Raw genomic sequence first — 11,638 nt, forward strand, 5'->3', positions numbered from 1 at the left:
CTTTTTTGGGGGGAGGGGGTGAGGGGAGGCTCCCAGACCCGCGCTTCTGCCTCAGGGTCCGGCCCACGCGCCCGCCTGGCCGCCTGGCGCGCGGGGAGACTCTCTCTGCCCCGCCCCCCTGCGTGACGCGCGCCCGGCTCGGCCAATCGGAGCTCGCGGCGCGCGCCCCACGCGCCAGTGCCTCCACCTCCTCCCCGCACAGCTTAAGAAAGGGCGCGCGGGCCGGGCCGGGCCAGAGCGCAGCGCGGGGCGGAGGGTGCACTTGACAGCAGGGAGGCGGCGCCCGTCGCGTTGTCCACGCGGGTCCCGGAGCCGGGCGCGCGGCTTCCACGCAGCCGCTCAGGCGCCTCCCGCTGCGCGCCCCGACGGCGCTGAAGTGAGCGCGGCGGCAGCGGCGGCGCGGCGGCAGGATGCTGGCCCTGTTGGCCGCTGGCATGGCGCTCGCCGTGGCCGCCCGGGCCCAGGACAGCCCGGTGCCCGGGAGCCGTTTCGTGTGCACCGCGCTGCCCCCAGAGGCGGCGCGCGCCGGCTGCCCGCTGCCCGCGGTGCCCCTCCAGGGCGGCGCGCAGAGCCCCGAGGAGGAGCTGCGCGCCGCGGTGCTGCAGCTCCGGGAGACCGTCGTGCAGCAGAAGGAGACGCTGGGCGCGCAGCGCGAGGCCATCCGCGAGCTCACGGGCAAGCTGGCGCGCTGCGAGGGGCTGGCGGGCGGCAAGGCGCGGGGCGCGGCGGCCGCGGGCAAGGACACCATGGGGGACCTGCCGCGGGACCCCGGGCTCGTCGTGGAGCAGCTCAGCCGCTCGCTGCAGGCCCTCAAGGACCGCCTGGAGAGCCTGGAGGTAGCGGGGCGCGAGGAGGGGGATCGGAGGTGGGCGCCCCCGGCTCGCGGGGCGGGGGCGCACGGGCCGTGCTCGTCCGCGGGGTGAGCTGGGTTTGGAGATGTGCTTTTTGGTTTGCGTGGCGCCCAGCCCCGGCCGCTGCTGGAAGGCAGGGGTTAACTAAACCCTCCCAGTGCACCTGTCGCGAGCGTCCCCCAGGCCGCCCAGCCCGGCGCGAAATACCCGAGATTCGGGGGGTCGCGCGGTCTCTTTCCTCCTCCTGCGGAGCTCCGGGGGTTTCGGCGAGCCGGAGATGCGCTCCCGCAGGCGGTGCGGGGAGCGCGGGGCTGGCCGCGGTGGCGGGGGGGGGCCTCCCTGGCGCGCCTGGGGTTTCCTTCTGCGAATCGGGTCGCGCTTGTTAACTTCCAAGTCGGACCTTTCTAAGGCGCTCTCTTGGGGGAGGCGACGCGGGTCCGTTCTCCGTGTCTCGGAAGATGTGTTCGGTTCGGAAGTTGGAGAGAGACCTCCGCAGTTAATCACCGTCTTAACTGTTTAAAACAGCGTGGGCGGCTTTCTTAGCATCCTTGGTCAAAATACCTTTCCGCAAAGCTAGGTTTGACTTACAGGTGGTAATTATTAGTGGATTATGCGAGGATTTTTTTTTTTTTTTGTAGACTTGGCTAAATACCTGTATTTCGTGTGTCTGTGAGTTATTGTGGTTCTTCTTGCTGGCGTACTAAATATGAGGCCTATTACTTAATTTTAACCCTTGCCATCCAGAGTAGTGTGAAACAGGTCCCAGTATCTGCGTTTTGGCGTTTGGAATCCTAGACATGCAGAAGAGGCAGAGAGCTTGCCCAGGTCTCGTGACTGGACGGCACGATGCCCGCAGAGCCAGCACGGCGGGAGAGGAATAAAAGGGATAAGAAGTGGGGCAGACACGGAATAAATAACAGTTTTAAAAAGAAGTGGGAAGTGAAGGCATAGGAAGACCTTTAACTATTCCTGGCATTGAGAAGCGATTTCTGCCTGTCATTCCCCACCGGCATCCCGGCAGGCGTCTACCTTTGCGACAGGCGGGAAGCTGGGGGCTGTTTCCACGGCTCCATGACAGCTCAGCAGTGCCGAGTACCCGAGCAACTTTTTTTTTTGGAAAAAAAAAAAAACCTCGGTGTGTTTTGGTCCTTATCTGACATATAATTCTCTAAAGTGTTGGTTGAGATGTTGCTGATTAATGAGAGGAGGAAGACGGCTTTTTGGGGAGGGGAGAATGAGATTCCCAAGTGTCGGATATCGCAGCAACAGTGATTCTTGTCTGACTTTGAATTGCCTTCCCTACCTCCCCCCGGAAGCACCCGTGAGGTGGCTCCCCTTTGTGCCCTTGGCAGGGTTGCGCGCTCACGTGCCGGGAGCTTCGTCAGTGGCGCGGGCCCGTTGCTGGGTTTCTCTCCCACCGGTCTGAGCACCTCCGTCTTTTCTGTCCCCCTTCCCGGTCCAAAGCACCAGCTCCGCGCGAACGTGTCGAGCGCCGGGCTGCCGGGCGACTTCCGCGAGGTGCTGCAGTTGCGCCTCGGGGAGCTGGAGAGGCAGCTGCTACGCAAGGTGGCCGAGCTGGAGGACGAGAAGTCCCTGCTGCACAACGAGACCTCGGCGCACCGGCAGAAGACCGAGAGCGCCCTGAACGCGCTGCTGCAGCGGGTCACCGAGCTCGAGCGAGGTACGCGCCCTGCCGGCCCCTCCCTCTGGGCGTGGCCCGGTCCTCCTGCTTGGGGTGTGGGACCCAGGATGTCGGCTCACAGACGGGCACAGCACGGAGGTGGTTTGCAGATATTGGAGCAAATAAAAGGGACTGATGATGGACATCCCGGGAATGAGCCCCAGCCCCAGGCGCCTTTCCCCTGGAAACCTGAATGAACTCAGGGCTGTCCCGGGTCAGCAGCCTGGTGGCAGCCCCCTGGGAATTCCTGCCCCTTCTTACCTGGCCCCGGCAGCGGACGGTGTGTGTCTTCCTCCTCTGCTCACACTGTGGCGAGTACATTTCTCCCATAGGGGCCCTGGAGAATTAGGGGGCATTGTGCACTCCCAGATGGCTGGGGGCCAGGTTGTGGGGTTGAGGGCTGCTGGGAGTGGGTGTAGGGTTACAGTCTCCCGTGGCGCGCTAACAGGCCGTTCTCTGACGACTTAGAACTGTCGGGAGGATGTCCAGGAGCAGAATGTCCAGTGAGTCTGCAGGGGCGGGGCAGGCTGTCCCGCATCCGGCCCACAGGGCCGTCTCCAGCCCTGCGGCGGAAGCTTGCGCGTGGCTGACCTGTCGGGCTTGGATTCCCAGTTGTCCAGCACAGCCTCCTCCCTGCCTCGCCTCTGCGGCGGCGGGTGATGTCAGGAGGCCGCTAGATCTTGAGAGCCTCCCCAGAGGCAGAGCAGCTGCGCCTGCGGCCTCTCTTGACCAGCAGGCGAGGGGGAGGCCCGGGCCCAGCCTCACCCACGCTGGATCCTCCGGCTCTTCGGGACTGCGGAGCCGACACGCAGTAGGGGTTTAGTTCCTGGGATGAGAGAACTTTTCCAGAGGCCCGGAAGGCTGTGTCCCTGCTCTGCACAGTGAGGTCTTGGGTAGTGCAGAGTCGCCACTGGGCCACTTCCCCTCCCTTCCCCAGCCTGTCTGCTCACACCACAGACAGGCAGGCCTGGGGCCCAGCCGGCCCGGTGCCATCTCCCACGCTCCTGGTCCTCAGGTTGCACTCAAAGCCCTTGGAGCTTGCCTGGCCCTGCTTTGAGTGCAGTCAAGGGCAGAGCCCCAGACGCCCATTCTAGCCGAGTCCCCAGGACCGGCTCAGAGGAGCAGCTCAGCACCCGTCGCCCGCTGCCCCCCACTGCCCCCCGACCTTACCTGGGACGTCTCCAATCCCTCTGGCTGCTCCACCGACTCAGTCCTGGGAGGCGCCTTTGAAGCTGTGTGGTCGTGGCTGGCCAGTTTATGTGTGGGCGACTCTGAGTTCAGATCTGACCTCTTTGTGACAGCGATGAAGGGCTATGCAAATGCGCAGCCCCTCAATTCACCAGGAGTGGATAATGAGCCTCCTTCTGTAGCTGCGTCCCGCTGAGCTGGGAGGAGGGAGACTCAGCCATGCGGCAAGGGGGTGTGGGGGCGGGTGGCGGCCTCTGCCCGAGTTGCCTATCGTCCGCTGCCTGTTAAACACCTCTTCTGCGCCTGCCCGGCGCTGGGCTGCGAGTTCCACACTCGGCATCGGAACGTAACCCCACAGCAACCCTGTGCGGCAGGTGTCAGCTACTGTCGAGGTACTGACGTCAGAAAGCTAAGTGCTGCCTGCATTCGCGTGTCCCCCCAAGGCCCCCAACCCTACCCCACCCTGCAGAGCCGGGATTGAGGAGTCATGGAAGCTGTAGCCTTTGGGCTGGGGGTGGGGTGTGTGGACTGCAGCCGTGCGGGACAGATCTGCTCCCTGTAGCCTAGCAGCAGGTGTCCAACCTCTGCAGGAGGATGCTCAACCCCACCCCCACCCCCACCCCACCCAGCGGATCTGAGGGATGCAGGTGTTTGTTTCGAGACCCTGTGGAAGCTGGGCCAGCCGGCCAGGGGCAGTGCAGCTCAGTGTGGAAATCAGCGGCGTGAGGACCAAAGCCTCCTTCCTGTCTTCTTAGCCCCAGGCTGCTACCCCCTCCTTAGCCTCGTCTGCCACCTGCAGTTTCTGATTTATTGCACAGGCCTTTTAATTCCTTAATTGGTTTTAACTCAGTTTCCTCTGAACCTCCGGGCTGTTTTAGTTAAATAGAGGGCACCTGCTTTCAGGCTACGGCCTCTCCTCTGGCCCCCGGGCTCCCCCAGTGATAATCACGCCTGTGTGCTGCCACCCGGCTAACGGCGTTACCGCCACCAAGTCTCATTAAGTCAGCAAGCCAGCCCACCTGCACACAGAGAGCCGCTTCTCTCTATTAGATAATGATGGCTTCATTAAGAGCACGGTCGTTTGCCTCTTCAAGATTCAGTTCTAGTGGCTGCACGCGGCGCAGGGAGGGGCTTCTGGTCCCTGCCCTGTCATTCACCAGCTGGGTGCTCTTGGCAGAGTCGCCTCACTTCTCTCGGCCTCGGCACCCCACCTGTGCCGCCTGCAGAATGGGGGAGCCGGAGCCTCTGGTCCTCGCGCATTCACTTCAGCTGGCAAGGAGCCCGCCCTGGCCTTTGCCGTGGCTGGCTCTTCCCACCCTCGCCAGGTGCACCACAGCCTGCCTTGGGCGATCAGGGGGGCTCTGCTATTGTTCACCGCTGTTCTAGGGAGGTCAGAAGGGGGATGTGGACCTGCTGCTCTCCTTTGTGGGTGGAGGGGGCCTCCTCAGGTGTGAGCTGTCCACTGGCAGCTGGGTTTGAGGGTGTACAATGGAGAAAGGTTTATCGCTCTCGCTCCTGCCCCACAGAGGGTGTGAGGCAAGGGCTGCCTCAGTGCCTGGCTCCCCTCATCCTGCCTGCCCGCGCTCGGGGGGCCTCCAGACCCTGCCCTTGCCGCGAGACCCAAGGGGCCAGAATTTCAGGATGAACCTGAGGTCCAAAGATTGGACTGAGGTGGAGCTGTCTGGCGTCGATGCAACCAGCAAGTTCAGTCCAGCAGCCCCTGTCGCCTTCATGAAGTTCTCCAGCCATCGGGCGGGACTATGAAAACGGAGCATCTGGTCCCAGAGGTCGTCTCCTGGCTTTGCAGGGGCCTCTCTCCCCGTCCTGAAAGGCAGAGCTGCGTTCTCTGTCCCGCCCAGTGAACTGCCCACAAACTGCTCCTTCCTTCCCCACCTCCCTTTGCCCGCCTCCCCCCTAGGACGTGAGCTCCCTGAAGGTGGGGCTCTGCCTCCCGGCACTGGGCCGTGGCTGGTGTGGGGCAGGCGCCCAGTGGCTCCGGGGACTGCCTGAGCCGGGGGTCCAGGTGACTCGCTGGCGTAGGGGCCATGCAGGTGAGTGGCCTAACACCCTGCTGGCCTCTCTCCTCTCGGCAGGCAATAGTGCCTTTAAGTCGCCAGATGCGTTCAAAGTATCCCTGCCGCTGCGCACGAACTACCTGTACGGCAAGATCAAGAAAACGCTGCCGGAGCTGTACGCCTTCACCATCTGCCTGTGGCTGCGCTCCAGCGCCTCGCCGGGCATCGGCACCCCGTTCTCCTACGCGGTGCCCGGGCAGGCCAACGAGATCGTGCTGATAGAGTGGGGCAACAACCCCATCGAGCTGCTCATCAACGACAAGGTGAGGGCGCCTGGCTCCCCTCCCCTCCCCTCCCCTCCCCTCCCCTCCCCTCCCCTCCCCTCCTCCTCCTCCTCCTCCTTCTCCTCTCCTCTCCCCTCCCTCTCCCCTCCCTCCCCTCCCCCCTTCTCTCCTCTCCTCCTCCCCTCCCCTCCCCCCTTCTCTCCTCTCCTCTCCCCTCCCCTCCCCTCCCCTCTTCCTTCTCCCCCCTCCCCCTCCCCCCCCTCCCCTCCCCTCCCCTCTCCTCCCCCCTCCCCTCCCCTCCCCCCTCCCCTCCCCTCTCCCCTCCTCCTTCTCCCCTCCCCTCCCCCTCCCCTCCCCTCCCCTCCCCCCTCCCCTCCCCTCCCCCCTCCTCCCCTCCCCCCTCCTCCTTCTCCCCTCCCCTCCCCTCCTCTCCTCTCCTCTCCCCTCCCCTCCCCTCCCCTCCCCCCTCCCCTCTCCTCTCCTCTCCCCTCCCCTCCCCTCCTCTCCTCTCCTCTCCCCTCCTCTCCCCTCCCCTCCCCTCCCCTCCTCCTCTCCCCTCCCCTCTCCCCTCCCCTCCCCCCTCCCCTCTCCTCCCCTCTTCTCCTCCCCTCTCCCCTCCCCTCCCCTCCTCTCCTCTCCTCTGCCCTCCTCTCCCCTCCCCTCTCCTCCTCCTCCTCCTCCTCTTCTCCTCTCCTCTCCTCTCTTCTCCTCTCCTCCTCCTCTCCCCTCCCCTCCCCTCCCCTCCCCCCTTCCCCTCCCCTCCCCTCCCCTCCCCTCTCCCCTCCCCTCCCCTCCCCTCTCCTCCTCCTCCTCCTCCTCTTCTCCTCCCCTCCCCTCTCCTCCCCTCTCCCCTCCCCTCCCCTCCTCTCCTCTCCTCTCCTCTCCTCTCCTCTCCTCTCCTCTCCTCTCCTCTCCTCTCCTCTCCTCTCCCTGCCGAGGGGGGCCGGCAGCTGGGGGCGGGCCAGAGCTCAGGCTGCAGCCAGTCATGCTCTCCCAGGCCCACAGGGCAGGGGCTGCCCTCCTTAGGCCAGTCACGTCCTCTGTGGGGCTGGGGCAGGGTCAGCCGTGGCTCAGCGAGATCCAGGCTGCAGCTGTGGCCGAGAGGGAGCAGAGGGTCGGGTGTTGCGGGCAGGGTGAGGGGGCCTGTGCCAGCAGGTGCAGTAGGAGTTGTCTGTGGCCCTGAGGCTGTTCCCAGGCTACCCAGGCTAGGATGGGGTTGTCTGAGTAAGAGGCTTCTCATGTGGGGATGGTTTTTGAGATGTCAGGTTTATTGAAACCAAATGCATATACGGTCAAATGTACCCTTTTTAACGTGTGGTTCAGCCACTTTTGACCAGTGTATACCCGCACCTGCAATTAAACTGCAAGATAGCATCCTCACTTCTCAGATTCACACAGACCCCTCGGTCGTCAGCTCCTGCGCGAGGGCCGCTGCCCCTGGACCCACACAGCCTTGCCCTGTGCAGGGAGAATGCCCCTTTCAAGTGGCCGCTCGGGAGTGCCGTCCCCAGGAGCTCCGTCCCGGGCCGCCCCGGACTCCTGCAGCGGCCCCACTTCAAAGCTTTCCTCCAAAGTCAGACTCAGCGGGGCAGAAAGAGCATCCTCAGAGCCCCCGGCTGCGTCTGGGCATTGCAGTGGCTATGCCGACGCTCTCGCTTCCCAGGCCCCTCTGGGGTCGCAGCCCGGCCCTGCTGCTGTTGACTTTATGAACCACCCTGAGCAGAGCTGGTTCAAGTTGGAGTGCCGTGGCGTCTGTCCTAACAGCAGCCCCTTCTCCGAGCCCGGGATTAATTGCTCTCGACAACACACTAGGGCGCAGTAGGACGGAGAGCCTTGGATGCCTTGTCCCTCTCCTGGGAGGGAGACTCCAGGTTGCTAGGAGATGAGAGTGACAACAGGGCTGTCCGTCAAGGGTCGGCAGGGCTGCACGCGCACCTTGGTCCCATTGCGGCCATGGGCCCCTGTAGTTCTGTGTGCACCTCCACTCCCTGCCCCCAGCACTCAGAGGCTCAGCGGCCCCCAGTCCTCCCGACCCGGCATCCATGAGCACCTCCCTGCAGGCCTGGGGCCCTGCCTGAGGGGCACAGACCCCAGGACAGAGTGACCCAGTGCAGCTTCGGTTTTCCCTCCGCTTCTTGAGTGTGCAGTGTTCAGGGCCGGGGTACAAGGGTAGCCCCTCATCTCTGCCTGGTTCCCAGCCACTCTGGGCACCGAGAGTGTGCCCCACCCCCACCTCTGGGTGACCGGGTCACATATGTGGCAGATGGGTCAGGCATGTCCCCACCCCAGAGCAGGGAGCTGGGCCAGTGGGAGGAGCAGTGGCCCAGGGGTGCCTCAGGGAGGGGCCCCAGGAGGGGACAGGGCCCGGCAGGGCCCCACCTGCATGTTGTCACCCACAGGTCGCGCAGCTGCCTCTGTTTGTCAGCGACGGCAAGTGGCACCACATCTGTGTCACGTGGACCACGCGGGACGGCATGTGGGAGGCCTTCCAAGATGGGGAGAAGCTCGGCACCGGGGAGAACCTGGCCCCCTGGCACCCCATCAAGCCGGGGGGTGTCCTGATCCTCGGACAGGAGCAGGTGGGCGCCACGAGGAAGCACCGGGCCGTAGACCACCTGTTCGCCCTCACTCTCAGACCCGACAGCCTGCTGGGGCGGGCAAGGGCCCTGACGCCGTGGCTCATGCTGCCCTGAGGCCCAAGGGGCTGGGGGTGGGTGTGAGGGGGTGGGACAGCCCCTCCCGGGTCCTCCTGAGTCCCTGTGGGCATCTGGCCTTGGCTGGTACCTTCTTGCCTGGGACGACGACCCTGGACCCCAGCAGGGGCACTGAGGAGATGGCGGCTGCTGGGGTCCGAGGGGCTCGGTCTGAAGGAGAGGTGGGTGCGCAGAGAGAGCGCGGAGCAGAGAAGCGGGGCTGCCCTTCAGAAACTCACGCCCGGGGAGGGCTGGGGGCCGGCCGTCCGGTCTGGGCAGAGGAGCTGCTGGTCAGACAGTGCTTGAGGCTCTCTGATGGAGGCGGAGTGACCGGCCCCAGGTGCTCGGGAGCGTGGAGCCACTCTGAGTCCAGGGTGGGACTCTGGCCAAGCCTCTCGCCTCCTGGCCTCAGTTTCCCCTGTGTGAATGTGATTAGAGTAAAGCTGTCTTCAGCGGTCAGGGGTCAGGGTTGGGGGAGGGGCTCAGGAAAGTCCTCGCGCCCCCTCCCCCCCCCCGCTCCCTCCCGGGTGACTGTGAACCTGCCCTGACGCGGCTTTTCCGTCCTTGTTCCCAGGACACCGTGGGGGGCAGGTTTGATGCCACGCAGGCCTTCGTGGGGGAGCTCAGCCAGTTCAACATATGGGACCGCGTCCTCCGCGCGCAGGAAATCATCAACATCGCTAACTGCTCGACCAACATGCCGGGCAACATCATCCCGTGGGTGGACACCAACGTGGACGTGTTCGGGGGGGCCTCCAAGTGGCCCGTGGAGAGCTGCGAGGAGCGGCTGCTCGACTTGTAGCCGCCTCCCCCTCTGTGCCGGACGGACGGACGGAGGCGCGGGGACCACTCGCTCTCCCGGTTCAACTGTGTGAAGCCTCTTGCCAGCCTGGGTGGGGCCCCACGAGCACGGAGCCTCTGTGGCACTTTGTGGCCGGCTCCTTCCCCAGGCGTCCCTGTTTCGGGGGCCGGTGCCGGGAAGCCCCGAGCCACAGCAGGTGAATGTCACTTTCTGCTGTGAGAAGGCCGGAGGTCCTTACGCTCCTGTTTCAGACCCTGCCCCTGCCCCTGCCCCAGTAAATGCTCCTGCAGCCGCCCCCCCACCCACACCCCGCCTGCCCTCTCGTGTCCCTTGCGTCCCCTGTGTACACTTCCGTCTGTTCCCGTGAATGGCTGCAGCCGGCCCACTGGAGTAGCCGTGTCCCACGTATGCTGTCTGTCCCTGCTGTCGGCTGAGCACGCAGCAACGCAGCCGCCCGATCTGCAGAAGGGCCCTTCCCCCTGTGCTCTGTGCATCGCCACTGACCCAGTCGGGGGAACTGGAGCTGGCGGAGCCCCCGGAACCAAGCCCTGCCCGCCGGGGAGCTCGCGGCCGCCCCTGCCGCCCCCTGCCCTCTGCCCTCTGCCCTCTGCCCTCTCTCCCCGCACCGTGCTTTGACTGAATCATCGCTAGGTATGACTCCGAGAGCCTCTCTCTCTTCTGGTGCCAAAAGTTCCGTTGCAGCTTTTCCAGCCATTCCATGGGGTTCCGGGGACTGACGCCTCCCCAGCAGAAAGGCCCCCCCATTCTGGTGTTCACCCACTGTGAGGAGTGTGCTAGTTTTTAATCCACATTGATTCCTGTGAGCATTTGACTCTCCCCATCAGGTACAACCCACAGAACCTTCTAGAAAAAGGAGGTCGTTGACTGATGCTCGCTTAGTGAGTCCAGGCCGCGTATCGGACAGCGGTGGTCGTTTAAAGACAAAGTGATTATGCGGGGGAGATTTCTAAAGCTAAATATTATATATTTTATTTTTCATACATGTTTGAGGTGCGAATCTGTGGGAATTCCATTTGTAGGATCAAAGCGACATGTCCATCTTGACATTGTGTGCCGCGCAAACTCTTCTGACAGTGGAGTTTTGATTAAAGTGCACTGGGAGATGCTTCGGTGTGTGTGTTCCCCAGGGCTGGGGCGGGCGGCCAGAGGACGGCTGTTCGGGCTTGCCAGGGCCTCACCGCAGCAGGCCTGTGTCCTGTGGACTTTGGGGAGCTGCGGATACCGGGGAGGAGGCGGCCCCGTCGCTGCTCGAGGCCAGGCCCTGGCTGTGGCGTCCAGCAGGCCCAGTGTCCCCAGTGGCCTCCAGGTGCCTGCCGTCTCAGCACCTGTTCCGTGTAGGCGCTCTTCACACGGAATCCCATTTAATCCCCCTGACAACCGCCTGAAGGAGCGAATCCCAATTTACAGAGCAATTAGAGCTGGTTTGGGATCTCACGACTGATCGAGGGCAGAGCCGGGATCAAAGCTGGCCTACGGCTTAGAATGTTCCGTCCTTCTCACTGCTTGCTCCCGGTCACTCTGGGGGCCTCGTGCCGCCGTGTCCTCCCCGAGCCACCTCTGTGCCTCCCGGCTGGCCGGTGTAATAGCCCCACCACCTCTGCGAAGTTGGGTACCCTGCTCCCACTCGCCCAGAACTTTCCGTTGTCCTTATACACTTATCCTGGCAGCTGCGCGATCCGACGCTGTGTGCCCATCCCAAGTAGCAACATCAGTTTCCATTACCGTAGGGGCTGGAGTTGTGTCCTAGGACCCTCAGCACTGAGGCTGCCTGGGCCCGAGTTTGGGGGTCACGGTGGTTCCTGGAGTCCATCACCTGTTGTGAATTATGACTTGGCAGGACCTGGAACATCATTAGTGCAGGGCAGGGCATGAAATTAGGCCTGAGTCCCTGCTCTGGGGCTTTGGGGTTCGAGTGCTGAGAGCGGTGGAGAGCGGTTCCCCTTCGTGGTGAGAATGCTGGCTCTCCCCTCTGCCCTGGAAAGGTGCCGAGCGCTTCCTCTATTTTACACGTGTGCCAGGGGCCGGCTTGACCTGATCCCTCAGGGCCACCTGGTGCAGGAATACGTTTGCATCAGGGCTCTGTTGAGTCGGACAAGGCGTTGT

General features: G+C 64.0%; 1 protein-coding gene across 1 annotated transcript; it reads left to right on the forward strand.

Moving 5' to 3' along the window:
* Positions 1-218: 218 nt before the first annotated feature.
* NPTX2 (neuronal pentraxin 2) lies at positions 219-10,640 on the forward strand. The gene is made up of 5 exons (XM_051847789.2): positions 219-836; positions 2,316-2,532; positions 5,814-6,058; positions 8,419-8,598; positions 9,287-10,640. Exons 1-5 carry the CDS (start codon positions 411-413, stop codon positions 9,512-9,514), a joined length of 1,296 nt encoding a protein of 431 aa, XP_051703749.1. The 5' UTR covers positions 219-410; the 3' UTR covers positions 9,515-10,640.
* The last annotated feature ends 998 nt before the right edge of the window (positions 10,641-11,638 follow it).

Source organism: Oryctolagus cuniculus, chromosome 19 (genome assembly GCF_964237555.1).
Source record: "Oryctolagus cuniculus chromosome 19, mOryCun1.1, whole genome shotgun sequence".
NCBI classification, from domain to species: domain Eukaryota; kingdom Metazoa; phylum Chordata; class Mammalia; order Lagomorpha; family Leporidae; genus Oryctolagus; species Oryctolagus cuniculus.